Here is a 20,168-nt window from a genome sequence, read left to right on the forward strand (position 1 = left end):
TTACTCTTGGATCATCTATTTTTGATTATAACTCATAAAATTTAATTAATTGTTTTGGTTATAGTATACGTTTTACGTATTACCTATTTATTGTGAATATTACATTTAATTAGCATAATATAGGTAGGTATTTATTGGCTTATTGCTGTTTAATGTATACTTTATGTATATGCATCATTGATATTAGAATATTTTAAATTGTTCAAATTTCTTATTTAATTCCACAGAAGAAGAATTTATAAGTCATAATATGCAAATAAAATAATCATAACCAAAATTTTGTATAGATAACAATGCTTGTCTAGTAAGTAGGAGCTTTCAATTTAATTTGATTATGCATACCATTTATACATAAATGACATAAATAATTTATAATTGAAATGTTTTATATTAGGTATTGCAAAATTGTTCAAAACAATAAAAATTGCAGAAAATAAACCTTTACAGTAAGAAATAACAATAATAGTATAATAGCTAATATAGTATTTTTTTAGTATTAATGGCTATCTATTATTTTATTCACTCCTACACATGCCACGTGAACAGCACAATTAAATACTTGATCGAGAATCTCTATAAAACTAGCTTAGTTGAACAAGAACGAGTGGTACTAGTGGTACTACTGCGATAAGTAATCTAAGCTAGACGATCATTAAATAGTTGAAGTGCCAATTTCACATTTGTTTATCTCAAGCTAGATGAACGTGGATTATAAATTAAATGCAATCCATTGCTATAGGTGTGTTAAGTAAGGACAATATAGAATATCAAATAAATTAGACCAATTTACTAACTTCAAAAGTTAAAACAATGTGGCAACGTATCTTTTTAGTACTTAAAACAGAAACGTGATCACCTGTGTGAATAATGGGTGCCTAACTAGTAATCACATAAAACCACACGGGTCAATTTTTAAAACTAAAAATCATCAGTGTCTTATGGCACACACTGCTGCGTGTACGAAAGCCGACGAGACGAGTTGTTAACGACGAACTTATAGAATTTTGAAATTAATAAGCATTTGAGTACAGAGCAGGTGCTTACACTTAGGTATCTATCTACACACAAAATATTACCTCATTTCCACGACAACCGTTTCCTAATTATAGTTGCTAGTTTATAATTCTAATCAAAACGATGAATGTATTGATTTTAAAATGATTTATATTTTTTTTAAGTCATCATCTTTTAAGGCAGTAAAATTCGTCAATTTTCAATTTTGGGGGTGATTTCTAGTAGCGAATTAGATCTAGTTGGTATTTTGAACAACAATATTCATTAGGTGGTATTTTGGTATAATTCAAAAACATTAACTGTGGGAACTTTTACCATAAAAGTTATACGTATATTATAAATTGTACTACCTATATACCTACGCATTACGACCATTACGTAATGAAATGTTCAGTTGTTCAGAACATTGATATATTTATAGAATATAAATAAATGTATTTATATTACGAACCAAAAGAATGCTCAGTACTTTTCAAAAAAATTGTTTTATTTATTTTGTTGTAGTTTAAAACCCAACAACGAATAACTTACTGTTGTAACTTAAAATTTTCACTAAGTGATTATATCAACATTTTTTATACATGATAAAATTTTCAAAACACTTATTTATATATTATTAATATAAAAAAGTTTAATTACCTATGTAAATCTACAAAAAAAAAAAAAAAACAAGTGTTTGAAGGTAGAATTATAATTTATAACAAATTTGGTCAAAATCGTTGTTTTTGTTGTTAAAAATTCATAAAATGTTTATAATTCATATCTAAGATTTAAAAAATAAAAATGTATTTCAAAGATCTTTATAAGTTTTTTGTGCTGTATTAAAACAAATATTTTGTGTTCGTTAGGTGGTCCAAATGATGAAAGATGTAACTAACATCTTTAAACTGTCCAGTTGTCTAAATTCTATATTTGGTGATATGATTAAAAAAAAAACACTATATATTTATAAATTATTATACTCGGTATAACAATTGACGATTGACGGCGTTTAAAATAGAGTACCAAATACATAGAGTTACTCTATGATTTTTAAGGTAAATATTTTTAATTGAATATTAAACTTACAGAATACTGAATACCTATTCATTATAACTGAAAGAGGTACCTATAATTTAAAGAGATATTTATATATTAAATAAAAAATAAAATGTTGACTGAATTAGTTCTAGTTTTATCACTTATCAAATGTATACAATTATTATTACTTATTCACTTACATGAATTATACATTTATAACTTATAAATAGTTATATTAATTTGCCTACTTAGTTACCTTTAGTCTTTAGGTAACTTATAAGGTTCTTACTTATTAATAAAATTCATTAAGATAGTTTATAGTAGTCCATTATATTATTATAATTTAAAATTAAATAGACTTTTACAACTCGTATATATTTTTTTGAGATTGCAAAACTCAGTATGAATATTAAATCGCTAAAATATTGAACATGAAAATGTTAAATATAGAAAAATAAAGGTTGAGTTAAATAGTTGATAATATATAAATAACTTATCTAATATGTACCTATATTTTAAACTTCGTTGCTAAAAATGAGTGGAAATAAAAAATTAATTGAAAGTAGTTAATAGCGTCATTTTAGTAGTTAATAGGGAAAAATAATGACTTATCCATTAACTATAAGATAAATTAAATAATCTTAATTATTTTTCGCAATAATATAGCTGTGAATCAAAAAAGAAAAACAAATATAAATAAAACGACAGTGACTCGCTGCAGTACCTATTCCCAAGCGATTAATTATGCCCGACGCTGTTATTGAACTTCAGAGATCAGACGAGAACAGGTGTATTCAATGTGTATCACGTTGAAATTTATCATTAAATACATTACATTATTTAAATGTGATAATTTAATAGCATGTCATAGGAAGGTGAGTAATAAGTATAGTATTAATTCTAGCCCAACTACTAAACTGTATCCTATGGGCCACTCAATAGTAATTTGTTTAGTTATATAGCTGAAATTTAATGCTGCTGTTCTCTAATCAAATAAATAAAATCAGTTTTTAATAGATACCTAGTAAAAATCAATACAGGTACGACCTAAATAGTTACTATAAAATAATTTTGTACCTATCTACCAATTTGAAAATCAAATATAAGCTCTAATTTGTTGAACTGCTAATCTATTGATCAATTAAATATTTAACCAGTGCCGCAACTATTAACTCTGAGGTTCGTGTGCAAAATTTATTTGGAGGCTTCAAATTAATATTATTGTTTTTTGTATTACTACGGCAATTAATCAGTATTTTTTTAGTATTTTAACTTGTATGGAATAATTTCTGTTATTATACGTACATTATACTAATTAGACAAGAAGTTTACCCTGCATTATAAATTTGATTATATGATTATATTATTAATTTGAAACTTTTTTCAAACCAGAACCAATTTAAATAATGTTATGATTAAGCACATGCATGATATTTTGTAAACTTCATAATATAGTATTTATAATTAATAATTAAACAGAATAAAATAACTAATAATATAAAAAAAAACATTCCTATTTAATTTTCATTTAGTCATTTTAGCAAAATATAATAGGTAATTAATAAATTACAAGTAGTTTCATAAAATATAAGTTAGTAGTTAAAAATTAAAACATTATAAATAAAATGATATTATTAGATAATATTAAATTAAAATTATTTCAAATTTTTTTTTCTGGCTTTTACGTTTGAAAAGTGTTATTATTTCATCAATATTGAGTTCGGCGGTCCGTTTACTTTCAATATTCAAAACACTTATATTTTTCAGTCGATCTTGACTAGAAGAATTTCGAAGATAATATTTTATTAATTTAAGTTTTGAAAAGCTGCGTTCTGCAGGCGTGAATGTTATTGGTAGAGTTAAAAATATAAGACATGCTGATAATATTATATCTGAATAACAGATCCATTTCAATAATAAATACACATAACACATAGATCTTTAATAGTTTTTAGATTTTAAGATAGAATTCTTGTTTTTATGCACACAATTTGCCGCGTGAAATCTGAATTTATATCATCTTTATAAAATTGAATGAAATCATAAGAAGATTTAATTAGGGAAGACTTATCATTGTAAAAAATTATAAAACGATCAGAAACACATTTCATTCCATTAAACCGTTCTTTGAATTCAAATATTATACAATATTTTATCAGCATTTTCACTTTGATTTATATAAGGTATTTGTCCTTGTATTGATCCATAATTTTCAGGGATTTCAGAAACATCACAACCTAAAATAAGTTATTAAAGTTCTAAACTGTGATTTATCTTGTGAACTAAAACCCATATTATTTTTTTAAAATTCAATCAAATAATATACATGTTTACGCATATAATATTTTAATATCTAGTGCAGGGATAGTGGGATTTATATGTAATAAAAAAATCAAGAATTTGTACACATATATGCAGTTAAAATGGCCAAAATATGTAGTATAAAATAAAAAAAATATGTAATAAGAAAAATTTTAAATTATTTTAACGTATACAATTAAAATAAAATTCTAAATAATTATTTAATAATATACAATTAATTATTTTTAATTTATAATCAATTAAGTTTTAAAAATATAAAATATAAATATATTTTCACAACCATGCAAACACAAGTAATGACACTGTTGAAAATTCGTAAATATATTTTGTCTAATAATTGTTGAATATAAAGTATAATCTAAGATCATTAATAATGTATAGTTTTCGAACAGAAACAAATCAGATAAACTATACTATCAAGTTATTAATATTTAACTAATGCTTTCGTATATTTATTTCCCATATGCATTTTCATGAGCACTATTATCGAAGTATAAATGTATAATAATATTACCAAACCACCGAAATTATCAAAATTTAGATATTTTACAAATATGTTAAAACGTGTATTTATGACGAAATATGTAAAAACATGTAAAATAAAATATGTTTTATTTTATTGCAAATCACTTGAAATGAATTTATCATTTGCAATACTTAATGTATCATGTTTTAATAAAAATATGTATTTACATCCAAATTCTAGCCCTACAGTAATATCAATATAAATATAAAAACTAAATTAAAAACCATTTTAAGTGCATTTAAAGGTTTTTAGAGTATTAAATTCATAGCCCTACTCATCACATAAGACAATATATCATATATATATATAATGCATATAATATATTGATTATCGATACCCGTATAAAACCGATTTTTTTTTTATAATAGACATTGTAAAATGCTTAATATTATTTTTGTGATACTTGGCAATTGCATATTATATTTATCCTCTACTTAATAATTATGCCTATAATTAATTTAACCCATTAAGTCCGGAATTTTTCTTTTTAAAATTTGAAGTTGATTTTGATTAAAAGGTCACCTTACGTACTTAAACAATAATTTTCTATAATTTTTTTTTTTTACCCTGTTTTTAAGATAAGTTTCGTAACCATATGGTAACTCTAGGAGCATATACTACCCATTTTAAAATCATCATATTTTTTTTTAAATAAATATCGTTATAGATGGTATTCAATTTCAATAACCAATTATTATTGACGAAATCAATTGTATTATTTTAAAAATAAAATCAATAAATATATGAAAAACAAAAAAAAAAAAAAAACAAAAAAAAATATCGAAACAAACAATTAATTTTGAATTTTGAATTTTGGTTGTAGAGGCGCCTTAGATCTGGAGGCCCGTGTGCATTGCACACCTTGCACACCCAGTAGTTGCGGCACTGCATTTAACATATATATTATGCAAAGATGGAAAAAAAATACTGATCTAAAGTTGAATATAAAATGAGTAGATACTGTTATTTGTTTAAAAAAATAAATTTCATGATTATATGTCAATTTTTCTAAGAATAGATATAACAAGGTGTGTTTATTTTAAAAATCACTATTATACCTTTACTTGGTATACCAACCCACATTCTAAAATTAATTCAATTTTAGTATGAATTTTTAATTTATATAGTTTCAACATTTAAAACCTAAATGAATCAATATTTTTAATTAATAATAGTTTAATATAAAGTTATATAGTATAATTTTATTGTTTATCCTTAAACCTTATACTTGTACAGTTATACATAAAACTGATGGTATTCCTTATAGGCCGGTTATAGCTATTGGAACTTGGAAGCAAGAAGAGTAGAAGAGAGTCTGAAGAGGATTTGTATTACGAATATTGGATGTGAACGGTGGTAGTAGTTTGCAGATGAATTATGAATAATTTCCATGCAAAAAATTGCAAATTTACGGTGCCACTGCATGTAAGTTGTATAATACTTAGCAACAACTTTGATTACCACTACCTACCTATTTAATTTTTTGATAAATTTACATTTCGAGCATAATGAAGTAAATTTTAAGTTAAAGGCCTATAATCTGTTACTAAGTTACTACTTTTAATTTTTGTCGATAATACATGAACTTTTCATTGTAAATTTAAACAATATAATATATTGTAATAAAAAATACTTTGTTTCATGGTTAAAAACAAAATACATAACATATTTTGTAAGTTGTAATTATTATATATAGTATATTAAATTGATAAGTTAAAATAAACATGTATATATATCACCGTGACAATATTTTTGTTTGTACATTTCTATTCAATTTATACAATTTGTTTTCCAAAACATAGGAAGGGAAACAGGTACTTAGGTTCATATATTATTGATAATTTATTAAAACTAATAATTGTATAACTTTATTAAACTTTGTAAATACTAAACACAAAAACTACAATGGTCGTCTGCAAAAAAAATACAAGTGCCTATTACACCATTATGATGTGCCATTTATCAGAGTTAATTTTAATTTTTAAACTGTTTGCAAATAGATAAAGATGAATGTACTACGTTATCGACTTTCACGACAACTGAACCGAAGGTTTCAAGATTTATCGATTCTTGGGTACACAGTTCTTCTCCATTGGACATAGATTTGGATAATGCAACGCCAATTATTCTTCCATCATTAATTTGGTCGGAATCAGAGACGATACCTTTAAAAATGTCTATTAGAAATATAGGAATGACATGTAGGTATTAAAAATTTTTTACCAATTATACTAATTATGTTAACAATTAGTAATAAGCTAATCGTAATAAGATTTTATATTAATTTTATCATATTAACTGAGTATTTTTTATTATAATAAAATAGTATATAATTAACTTTTAATAGTTAATATATAGATTTCTCTAAATATAGAATAAAAAATAATATACCTATTCATTTTATTTTAAATTCAAAGGTAATGTTGATGCCGAATATTCCGGACCAAGACCTTCGTTGAGTGGTTCTATATTACAGTATCCATACGAGTTTTCAAGTTTTCATTTTCATTGGGGCACTAAACATGATAATGGTAGTGAACATCGTAGAATGGGAAAATGGTAACTCAATAATATAATTATATAGTTATCCGTTTGATTTTGTTTATTTAATATTAACAGTTCCCCTATGGAAATACACTTGGTGTTCTATAATATCAGCTACTCAAATACTTCCGAAGCCTTTAACGCTCAAGATGGTAAATTAATATTGACGTACATGTGTAAAGTATGAAAATACCAGGTAAAATACATTTGGTATCATTGACAATGTTACATTTTAAGTTGGATCGCTATGAAAATATCATGTTGGACAATTTGACGTCAAATTTAAAAAATATTAATAAGCCAGGAGAATTAATCGAAATTGATTCATTTGCATTATCAAGTTTATTTGATAATGATTTAAAAAATTATTATATGTATTGGAGTGCATGTGAAGTAATTCATGAAAATATAGTGTTATGGATAATTTCTTCAAAAGAAATTTCAATCAATGAATCACAAGTTCGTGTAATTTATATCAAAATTGTATTTGAATCAACTAAAACATTATTGTCATAAGCATAAAAATCTTTATACTTTTAAAATTAAATACTTCATAATGTAACATTTATGTTAAGTTAAAATTTTAATGATATACATTATACATTAATATAAATGATATTATATATTGGGTGATTTTTTTATCAATTAATATTTATTATTTAAAAATCTATAAATGTTTTTGAAAAAAAATTATGAAGTAGGATATTTTTTAAGGTATTTCAATACATAAAAACCGAAATTCGGATGAGTAATTTATGAATTAGTTATTTATTAGTTTTCTTAACTTTTTATTTTAAGTACTTAAAGTTTAGGTAAGCGAAGTAGTAGACCAACATTTTTGAAGGTATCCTCTTACTTCTCCGCTCCGCTTACCAATATTTTAAATACTTATAAGTTATAATTCATAAACTATTTATCCAAAATGTTATTTTTATGTACCTAAAATACTCCAAAAATATTTTACTTCAGAATATGAAATTAAAAACATTATCATTTAAAAAAATTAAAAAACTTAAAAATGTATTGTGTAATTTCGACAGGATATTATGTAAAAAAAATATAGATTTTAAAATAATTATGATTGCTGTTTGATAAAAGAGTCACTCTGTATATTATATTAACGTATTCATAGTTTATTTTTATATTTATTATATTTAAATAGGCAATGGGTACAAAATTATATATTTGATAAGTTGGTAGTTATAGTTTACAGATAGCTTATAAATAAAACAAAAGTATTTAAGTATCACAATTAACATAACAATAAAATAAAACTATACAACTTAATGTTTAAATTGATAATAATAATAAGAAATAATTAATTAAAAATATTAGGTATTTAAATAAATAAAAAAGATTCAAAAGAGTTAAAAATAAATAAATGCTAAGTTGCATTAAACGATTTAAGGGGGCTAAGACTAAATTTCAAATGCTGGAGAGGCACATAAAAAGTAATTAACTATCTGCTTATACGAAAAGTAACTTGAAAGTTTAACCTAATAAGTAACTAAGATCAGTTAACATCATCATTAGATAATTTAAAAAAAACACATATTATCTAGTTTAAAATATATTATTTTAAATTTAATTCATGATGTAATCACATTAATTATTGGTACTATTGTACACAATATATTTATGATAAAAATTATAAATACTGTTATCAAAGGTGAGAATAACCATTTTGTTAAAAAAAAAAAAATAATAATAATAAATAATTAAAACATAATTAATTAAGATATTACACAACTGGTACTGCTTAAATTATTTATATTTGTGCTGATTTTCAATAGTTATCTTGTATGCGATCTCTAAGAGGATTTGATAATAAGTATATACTGTCAAATTGTCGATTGGCAAAATTATCCGGGGGGAACAAAGTGCTACGCGTGACCCAGCATTCAATGGACCAAAAAGAAATCCAGTCGATGGAAGGAAATGACGATAGTGCATTAGTAGCACCAGAAAAAACGGATATGCCTGGTAACATGGTCAAATCAAGTACATCTGCGCAAACAATGCAAAAAGAACCGGAACCGTTACCTAATAAAAGCAATATTAATAGTGATACGGTCAAAAAAGAAGATGCGATTATTTCGGTAGTCACTACCACTACAATAGCTAATCCGATAGTGATAAACGCAACTCGGCCTAAAAAAGATATAATACCTACAAAATCACTTGATTTGGAAGATCAACGTAAAGATGCGGAGCACATTTTGAACTTTAACAAAGAGAAAAACGTACTAAATGATTTGGAACTTACAAAGAATTTAGTTATAAGGTTCGTGAAAAATTGCGATTCATTATCATTATTATATTTATATTAAAATTGACCCGTCTCTATTAGCATATTTTAATTATGTAGTAAAAAATTTTTTTGCAACGTCTAAAATTGGTTTAACTACAAAATAATCGATTAAAAGAAAAAATAATAACAAATAATTTCTATTTTACCTGATAGTATTATTATTATCGACCCATATAGATCCATCGACGACTTTATATTCGATTTAAAAAATTACGATAAAATGGAATTAAAAACCTCTCACCGGCCGGAGGTTCAGAAAACCCATAGGGAAGGCGTTCGAATGAATGCTACAGCTTTAAGAAGAGAAATGCATATTAAAAACAAAGATATAATATCTACAAAATCACATGATACGGAGGATCAACGTGAAGAAATGGAGTTGGTACCTGAGAATTTTGAATCGGTTTTTAATCTAATGCAACCTTTAGATAAAAATAATAAAGAGAAAAACATACTAAATGATTTGGAACAGACAAATGATATGGTTATAAGGTTTGACAAAATTACGATTTATCATTTCTATATTATTTATAATAAACTGTATTTATGTGTCTTTACTTATAGTCAATTAAAATTGTACATTAAATGGGAAAAATTTGTTTTACGGATATGAGTCTAATAAAATTAATACATTTTTTACACCTACCTGAAATTTATATTATCTAAAATTTTAACAGTTAATTATTAAAATATAAATATAAATAATAATAATAATTATAATAATAATTGATTTCTATTTTACTTAATACTATTATCTCTGATTATAGCCCCAAAGACAGTATTATATCCGATTTGATAAACAAAGATAAAGTGGAGGTTAAAACATCTCAACGGCCATCTGTAAAGAAAACCCACAGAGAAGGAGTTCGAATGAATGCCACAGCTTTAAGAAGAGAAATGCATATTAAAAACAGACAACAAAAAAATAATGAGAACCCAGATAAAAATGTGCATACATTTTAAATTTCTTTCTTACAGAGTTGTGTGTGTGTACATATTGGTCATAATTCATAATATAATATGCAGTTTTATGTTTTCGAGTAATAATTAATAAAATTAAAAATATCCTGATATCGAAACGTATTATCATTTGTAGTGAATTATATCAAAATATAATGGATATAAAAAAATAAAGTAAATATATAAATATAATAGGTATACACGATTAAAATATTAAAACATAATGTATCTAAATATTCCTGTATTATTATTTAGATTAAACATCTAATTTCGTTTAAATTTGAACTTTAAATATCTCAAAAAAGTTATGTTTATATATTTTTTAGATTTATTGGTTAAAAAATGTTTCAATATAAATTATTTACGGATAAACATTATATTATGAAAATTTCAAACCTTATAGATATAAAAATGAAAAATGTATGAAGTTTATCTATAAAAAAAATTGTATATCTTTGAGATCATATAAATTTTTAATTTCTAAATTCCAACTTTAAAGTCTTTAAACATTAAAAAAATATTGACTATTGTGACATATGTAATAATTTTAATGTCTGTAAGAACAACTTATAAGGAAATTATGTTTTAAATGTTCAAGCCTTTTGATTATGAAAACATAATATAAACATTTTTAATGCTTACATATTATATATACATAAATATAATACATTAATACATAGCTTCATTGCATTGCGTAACATTCCTAATCTACCTAATTCCCTATTACTGACCAATGACCACTCTCAATATTGAACAAAAAAAGATTTATTATTATTATTATTATTTTTTTTTTTTTGATATAAAAACTAAAAAGTGTCATAAATTAGTATTTACGGTATCGTGCTAAATAAATTAAGATTTACTAATATTTATTTTATTTTAGTTTTAAGGGAATTCAATACAAACCAATTTTAAGGAGTTAAATGTAGGCAAATTCTCTATAAGATGTGTAAATATGTGTGTATTGCATAGCAAGAGATTATTGGTGTGTTGGCCAATAGTGTAAAAGAGATATCGAAGCGTTCCCTATATCAATAACGCACTAAACGCGTATTAATTATTTTGTATTTGTTCAAAAATTATAAATATTTTTACCAATTGTATTATTATTTAACCTATTTCTCCGATGAAGTGCCAGAAAATTGAGAAAACATTTGAAATCATCATGAAATTTACTTTAATACAAGTACTTAATGACTTATTTTAATATTATTGTTAGTTCAACTTAACGATGGTTATCAACAAGTTTGACCGTCTCAGCTCAGAATTGTTTTTTGTATACGTTGATTTGAATTAAAATTTAACACATTCATTATTATAGTGACCCAATTATTTACGATTTACACTCGACACATGCTGTAAAGAGAAGAACGGTTTAGTTCACATTTTAAAATTATTAATATTAAAAAATGATATTTTGATTAGTTTAATTTTTCAAAAGAGTAGGTAAGTCATTTTAAGATAGATAAACTTTATGAAGAATTCTAATATTTTATATACTAAATATATATATATATATATAATATTTTATACTAGTCATTTCAACTGGCATACGATGTAGTCTATTCTCGTAAAAAACCCAGTCGGGATCAAATTCCCTTTATTTTAGTGCAGATTGAACGAACTGACAGTATGCATTCACCAAGTATTACAAATATAATGAAAATTAAATTGAAAATATAATTGATGAACCGTATATGAGACGACAACCATATTATTCACCTGCAATTTTCAATGGAATTCTCGCAAAACCTTAAATTGTTTTTTTTTTCGAATTGTAATTAATTTACTAAGAAATGTTGGCATACCCACGTTCTCGTCACGCATCGTTTGTCGCCTATATAGGTAGCTACATTTCTATTATTTTCATTTATTACGCCATTGTCGATATATTAATATTGTAGGCATTGTCCTCGACATACAACGGACTGATAGACCGAGTTAGTAGTAATAACTAATAAGCTAATAAAAGTGAGTAATAAATAAATAATAACAGTATGATGATTTTATAATATATAACAACAAAAGTTCGGGTGTGGCTTGAATAAGTTATATACCCGCCGGGCGTTGAGTACACAAGCTCTGAAAAACTTTTAAACTGATAAACATTATTTTAGTACCACAATACTTACACAAGAAATAATAACACTTCATTTCCATTGCGAAGTTGGCAAGCGAAAACCAGCTTAGGTTACAACTCACTATTATTATAATTATTATAATTATGATATAAATAATAATAATAAAATAATTATTATTAAATCAATAAATTGTAACTTGTGCACCATTAAATTATAGTACTTATAGTTTTTTTTATTTCTTTAAATAGCTAAAATAAACTAATTTGTTCCATCGTTAATATATATAAAAAAAAGAATTTTTTCTTTTTTACTATCACCAATTTTAGATATTAGTCCCAGGAAAACTTTATAATAAAAATAACGGATTCACAGTAAAAAATTATCACATTTTTTTCATTTAATGGATACTTAATAGTTTATGGTATAACTTTAATTTATAAAGTTTATTATTGTTAATTTATTTTTTGCTTTTGAATATCTAATTACATTTTTATAGATAGTTTATACTTGCGTGTATGATTCTTTTAAACGTGTAGACACGACAACCAAAAGCTAGTATGAATCTATAACCTATTACTGTCTTAAACCCAATTAACTGACGATAAATCTGTCAACATATCGTTGCCTTAAAGACAAATAAAACTATAATACCTTTTTTTCGTTTTTATGATACGAAATTTTATGTTAAATATCATTATATACATTGAAACTAATAATAGAAAACAGACATTTTTAGATATATCATAATTTTAGTTATTAACAAGGTACTAATCAAGAAACTTACAGCACTTGTAGTAATTAAAATAAATACTTAACTAGTTTTTTTTTTATAATAATTAGTAGTCCAATGAAAAATTGAAAGCGTTAAAATAAGCTAAAACAGAAATTTATGAAATGTTTAACTTTGATAAATAAGGTTTGAAAACGTAATACAAACTTCTTTATAAATAAGTAATAATCATACAACCAAATATATAAACAGTTTTCTTTTTATAGATATTTTAGTTAACATTTTAACGAAATAAAATGTTTAAAGCAGTTTATTTTACTATTATTAATGTAGTAGGCTAATTACATTTTTTTGAAAACATTTAATTTGAAGATGTCATTGTGTGTACAAAATACAACAATATATTAAATTAAAAATAAACAAAATAACTAAAATTATTTTATTTGTTGTTTAATAGCAGTATAATTAATATATCATAAAATATACTTATAGGTCAACGGTCTGTCTTCATAGATTTATTTTTTGAATGAATCGAATGTAATTTAACACATTACAGTGATTTACTCAATTGATACTTACTGTACGGCTGCAGTACTGTAGCTCTGTAGGTAACTGCTCTGGTTACCTACTTTCTCCCTATTTATTATTATTATTTTATTTATTTATTGTTTATAATTATAAACGAACAAGAATAATATATTCGAACAGTCCCACTGAAGTATTGGCACACTTTGGAAACAATGCTAGCTGCTTCTTATTTCACAACTAGTGTGAAAACTATTTTACACAAATATTTTTGTTATTACTTATAATAAATTAGCTTAGAAGTCTAGAACCCAAAATAAAAAATAATCAAAAAATGTCAAATATTATGTAAAGAAAATTGAATTAATACGCATTTATATTTATAATTGATAAGAAATTTAAAAAAATATATTACTTTTAGTCCGGAATTAGTTATGAACTTTTAAAGAAACGCTCAAATAATTATAATTAAAACAAAATATTAATAGATTCTGTGAATGTTCAATGTAATATTAAGCTCTACTATTTTTATTTACTAAAATTGATTAATCGAATCTTAAAGATCACCTGACCCAGAAATAGGTTGCGATAGTTCACACTGCAGATTGAGGAGCATCACTGAATTAGAGCTATATATATTTATATATGTTTAAACGATTAACGACCTCGTTATAAAGACCACTAAATTGTAAAATTCTACTTCTAATAATGATGGACACCAAGACACCGTCAAATAAGTTATTTTGACAGAATAAATGAAGGGAAACGAAACAATCTTCTGCAATTTCCTGGTGTAACGATTTAAAGGAATATAGGTATAAATTTTTATTCGCATCAATATAGTTATATTTATTTGCCGCAGTTTATCTCAAAATTAGCTTCTATAATAAATCATAGTATTAAATCAATCAAAAAATAATTTTAATCATAATTCTGATGTGGTTTATTTTTATATTGTTATAGATTTATTATAGTCTACACTCTATATAGATATATAATTATAGGTACTATATTTCATAGTTCAAATTTATTGTATCCTTATGTTTTCGAACAATTCAAATGCAATTGTATAAACTATATTATAAACTTATTAATATATATATATATTCCATGCAAAAAAATTAGGTACTTACCTTTTTAAGAACCTATAAAACTTAATTTTATTAAAATAAAAATAAAACCAAAATTATTAAAATCTTATATGGTTATTACTTAATAATTATTATTAATTGAACTTTTACTATGATATCATAATACCTTAAAATTAAATTTTTAATTTGAAGCCCACAATTTAGAATTTTTTCGGACAACTTATTTTATATTTTAATATTGACTAGAGCTGCAATTTGTGGTTTTTCGTTAGTTTTATTGTAGTTTTTAAGTAAATTTCTACTTAGTGTTCTTTAAATATTCATTTCAATCTAACTATAAATTGATGGGCGTGATATTAAGTTGGTCATTCAAATAATAGAGGTATGATTCTGGATTATCGGTAAGTCTTGACTTAATTGGATATGGCTCAATACAGAGATGTAGTGGATATTTTATTATTTTCTATCATTTTGAATAAAATTTGTTAAAATATAATCATAAAATGTTATTAATTTTTCGTTGTTTCATTCTTCAAATAGTTCATAAATGTACCAGATATTTCAGTAGAAGGTAAAAAAGCTCATCCAAAAAAATACTTTAATCAATGCGAAATTTTAAATTTATTTTCGTCGTACTTATACAATTTTTAGGAGTAGTTGTGTCAAATGATTGTCAATTGTCAATAAAATATGATAAAAATGATAAAATGATATTAAATTTCAACTTAACTCGATTACTGTTGTTTTAGAAATAGAAAAATACACTATACTTGAGAACTACGAGTATAACGATCGTCAAATTTATAACTGAAATTTAAAATGCAACTAATGATATTGCGCAGATAATAAAATTTATTTTTGCGCTTTCGGGCTATATCGAAACAAATTTACGATTTGCTTTTGCAGCTTATTTTGGTGAACAAGTTATGTTTCTATAGGTATGTTTTTTGTGAATTGCTTGATAACCTCATTATATCTAACATCTAACTACTTTATAATTTATATAGATAGTAATAATAATGTATTTTAAAAATTAAATCAGAAATTGGGACATGCATAATATAACCCTATTTTTTTTTTAACAGAGTTTCTTTATTGCGTGCATTAAAAATAATAGAAATAATACAGGGTATTTTATTAATATTCATTGCATGTTTTCGTGGTAAAATGTAATCGTCTATTGACACTATTTAGAGTCGGTATACTGCAGCAATGAGTGTATAATGTATATATTATCATACTAAATTCGAACGCGATAATAATCTCATATGAATAATAATAATAATAATAATAAAGACAGTATTAAACCTTACTGCAGTAAGGTTATTACTACAGGAACCACGTTTTTTCAAAACCTGATCATTTCGATGTATGCGAATTTCGGTTAACATTCCAAGTTACTTACTAAGTTTCAAAAAAAAAAAAAAATAACAGAAATAAAAGAAAATTAAGTGCTAAATTTAATAAAAAAAAAATATTTACGAATTAATTTGTTACCATTTGTGGGTATAAGTGTTTGCATTTTGCAATTTTTAAATATTTTATACAATACTATATATTATATTATATTATGTATACATCGATACATAGGTACTGATATTGATTGATAGACATAACTTATGTCACATAAGGCATATGTACAATGAGTAAAAATTATTTATTTTATAATTCACAAGCTGTATTATCCGACTTCACCTGGGTAAAAATGTTACTATAAAAAAATGCTATTTTTTAATTTAAATTTTTTGTATACATTTTCTTATAGGACAGATGGCGCTACTGATTTATTCTTATTTCATTGCTCAACATTCTAAGGACAGGAGTTGAGCCAATAAAACTATTCAATTATAACATGCTTCATATATTATGCACTTTAAATTAAAAAAAAAAAAATTTTTAGTAGCTTCATTTTCTCTAGAATCAGAAAATAAACCATATGAACTTTAATTTATATGTATAGATAACGTAAAATCAGTAGTTATTAAAACTATGACTATTACAATATTAAAGATTAAAAATACCATATGTATCACAAATAATTACATAATATTGTTTCCTTAACATTTTGTTTAATAACTAACCATATATATATACGACAAAAAAACAATCCTTATCAACAAAGTCGGTTACTTATAAAAAAAATTAAACATAATTTTGTCCTATAGTTAAAAAAAACAATAATTAGTAGATACGATAACAATATAAATTAAGTCAAAACGTTATGGTTAGTTAATTTTGATATGATTAAATGTTTTTTTTTGTTTTTATTTGTTTAATTAATAGCTAATATTAGGAAATATCACGATGAAATCTTTCAAATCTTTAAACATGATATACCTACGAAAATTATTTATAAATAATTATTTATTTATAATACCAGCTCGCAACTAGAATTTTCTAATGTGGAAGCCCAAGTTTTTTATTATTTATGAAATTTAAAATGTTTCCTATAAAATAAATTAAGCTACAAGTGTATCCATAGGCGCCACCAGTAATTTTGTCAGAGGGGTGCATCGTGCATAGTATACGCTGATTTCTAAATAACGCTTAAATTATTTAAGTTAAATACGTAGAAATATTTTTCAAATAATATGACGATAAAAAGTTATTTTAGTTTTTTTCAACGGTTACAAAGTAAAGTAGGCTAGTGGCTACGATTAGAAAAATATGTAAAATAAGTATTATAATAGATATAATATAGATAATTATGCAAAATTAAATATTTTCAATTTTATTTATTTTTTTTTTTTTTGAAAGGCCAGGGGAGTGGAAGTGCGCCTCCTTGCCCACGAGTGTATCAGTTATTGTCATTGTTTTTACGAGAAAAAATTCTGACCAGTGATGTCGTAATGATCTTTCAGCCTATACTTTTTACTGAGTAGGTATATTTTACTATGACGTATTTATATTGTTGCTATAATAATGTATTTTGCTATTACTATTACGGTAGGTTAACTGTTAATTTTTTCCGAAAACATTACTTAATTTTTTATTAATTATTACAACAGTACGAGTATGTCAGTATATTATCTTGATATTATATATTATTATTGTTATATTAACGTTAAATCAATACAAACTTACTGTAGAAGGTAGAACAGTGTGATTAGGCTCGTGATATAAATAGGCAATAATTATTTTTATATATTTTGAACGTGTAAAATAACAATGTACAGTAAAATATAATGATATATTATGTTTATATCAAGTTAAAGTTTTAAATTCTTATGAATAATATTATTGGGTTACAATAAAATAACTAAAATGATTATTCTTTGTTTAAATATCTAATATTAAAAATCAAAACGTGAACACAAACATTTTTAATATTTTAGAGTTCTAGTATGAATTATACTACTACCAGTAACCTTGCAATACATTTTTAAGTTTTTGTTACTCAAAGGTAAAAATGTTTTTCTTTATATCATATCAATATTTGTAGAAAACTATCTCATGTTTAGTAAATGCTTATATGAATAAGTGGTAAATTTAGATCTCTAGAATCACTTATTTTATAACAAACAAATTTAATTGATTTGGTAAATAATTGATTTTGCGTCGAAATATCCGTCTTTTCCTTATTTTAGATTATTAAAAAAAAAATGTTTATGTCTTTTATTACTTTTAGGAGTAGTAAAATGGTTCAATTTTTAACTTTGAGGAAGGTTCTGGTGAAAAATTTAATTTAGTTGGTACTCTAAAATATATTTAGGAAAATGTAAATTTATACTCAAAATTAGTTCTTGAAATTTTAATTTAATTTTTTTGATATAACTTGAAAATTAATAACAGCTAGTAGATAATTGTAATTTTTACCAAATATGTTTATATCGACATGACATTTTATATACATACAATTTTCAAAATATTTTTTCTATATTTTGAGCTTTTTAAAAACTAAAAAAAAAAAAAAAATTATAGTAGACAATTGCAAACAGCTCAATAACCCTTGAAAATGCATTATAAGGTTTTTCATTCATTTTTCTTATGCCAAATAAAAAATTTCTAAAATACATTTTCACATTAATTTTTTTTATTCACCCGTAAAATAACTATTTTTGATCTTTATTATAATTAAAAAATGATTAATCAGTTTTTATTCAAATACTGCTTGAAGGTAAATAGTATTAATTTGAGACTTATTTTTGTTGTTTTATGTTAACGTAAGTACTGACTTGACTTAATTATTTACAATTCAGTTTTATTTTTAATTTTTTACGAGTAGAAAAGCTTTCTGCTAATGCTAAACTGTTCTTTGTGTTATTTAGTAAAAAAAGAAAATTTTATTTTGTATTAGTATTGAGTAATCATTTATAGTTGTATTATATTATTTTTATATACCTAATAGTAGAAAAATAAAAGTTGTGATAAACAATAAATGTGTTAAATGTAATGAAACTATTAAATATTTAAACATACGGCTTTTTGATATTCCAGTATTCGTGATTTTCTAGGATTTTAAAATTTTAAAATTTTCTGGTATGTGATGATGTTATGGTTTTTCCGGTATAGGTAGGTATTGATTAACCGTCCAATACCAGTATCCGGATTTCAATACCATTAACCATAAATATGGAACATGATATGAACAAAAATATAAAAAAATTTTAGTATTTTTAAATTTGTCAGAACTTGAAATCTATTTTTATTTTCTATCATATTAATCAATTTTTTTAAATATTAAATTAAGTATGCACATTTTATGATGTTGGCCTTATAAAAAGATTATATACTATGTAAAAATAGATAATACTATAGCAACTAGTATAACTTGATGTATAAGTAACACCCTCGATTGGAAATATAATACTATTATAGGTATATCAATTATCATTTAGTAAGTTTATAGTTGAAAGTCTTCTGATTCTGAACTCTGAAGTTACAAGTTATGTCTTGTAACGTTTGTGTCTCCTTGCTTTGTATATAGTGTTTTTTTTGTATGTATAAAGTGCGAAGTCGAAAGCTTTGTTTGAGTATCTATGGTCTATCATATTATTCATATTATCAGTCCATTAGTAAAAATTGATGCCTTGCTGGGCTATCC

General features: G+C 23.9%; 2 protein-coding genes across 2 annotated transcripts; both read left to right on the plus strand.

The window, feature by feature from the left end:
• The first annotated feature begins 6,190 nt into the window (after positions 1 to 6,190).
• LOC113559069 (carbonic anhydrase 7-like) lies at positions 6,191 to 7,756 on the plus strand. Its single transcript, XM_026964669.1, has 4 exons — positions 6,191 to 6,307; positions 6,883 to 7,083; positions 7,300 to 7,441; positions 7,502 to 7,756. The coding sequence occupies exons 2-4, from the start codon at positions 7,056 to 7,058 to the stop codon at positions 7,611 to 7,613; spliced, it is 282 nt and encodes a 93-aa protein (XP_026820470.1). The 5' UTR covers positions 6,191 to 6,307; positions 6,883 to 7,055; the 3' UTR covers positions 7,614 to 7,756.
• Positions 7,757 to 7,798: 42 nt separating this feature from the next.
• On the plus strand, positions 7,799 to 10,757 carry LOC113558908. Its single transcript, XM_026964489.1, has 4 exons — positions 7,799 to 7,885; positions 9,220 to 9,710; positions 9,915 to 10,229; positions 10,505 to 10,757. Exons 1-4 carry the CDS (start codon positions 7,799 to 7,801, stop codon positions 10,698 to 10,700), a joined length of 1,089 nt encoding a protein of 362 aa, XP_026820290.1. The 3' UTR covers positions 10,701 to 10,757.
• The last annotated feature ends 9,411 nt before the right edge of the window (positions 10,758 to 20,168 follow it).

Source organism: Rhopalosiphum maidis, chromosome 3 (assembly GCF_003676215.2).
Source record: "Rhopalosiphum maidis isolate BTI-1 chromosome 3, ASM367621v3, whole genome shotgun sequence".
NCBI lineage: Eukaryota > Metazoa > Arthropoda > Insecta > Hemiptera > Aphididae > Rhopalosiphum > Rhopalosiphum maidis.

Excerpts from the sequence above, each read along its gene's own strand:
- LOC113559069 (XM_026964669.1), top strand. The coding sequence starts at position 7,056 with ATGTCTATTAGAAATATAGGAATGACAT. Across the intron at positions 7,084-7,299 it reads TAGAAATATAGGAATGACAT|GTAATGTTGATGCCGAATAT; the intron begins GTAGGTATTAAA and ends TTAAATTCAAAG. Across the intron at positions 7,442-7,501 it reads CATCGTAGAATGGGAAAATG|TTCCCCTATGGAAATACACT; the intron begins GTAACTCAATAA and ends TAATATTAACAG.
- LOC113558908 (XM_026964489.1), top strand. The coding sequence starts at position 7,799 with ATGTATTGGAGTGCATGTGAAGTAATTCATGAAAATATAGTGTTATGG. Across the intron at positions 7,886-9,219 it reads TTTCAATCAATGAATCACAA|TTATCTTGTATGCGATCTCT; the intron begins GTTCGTGTAATT and ends GATTTTCAATAG. Across the intron at positions 9,711-9,914 it reads ACAAAGAATTTAGTTATAAG|ATCCATCGACGACTTTATAT; the intron begins GTTCGTGAAAAA and ends CGACCCATATAG.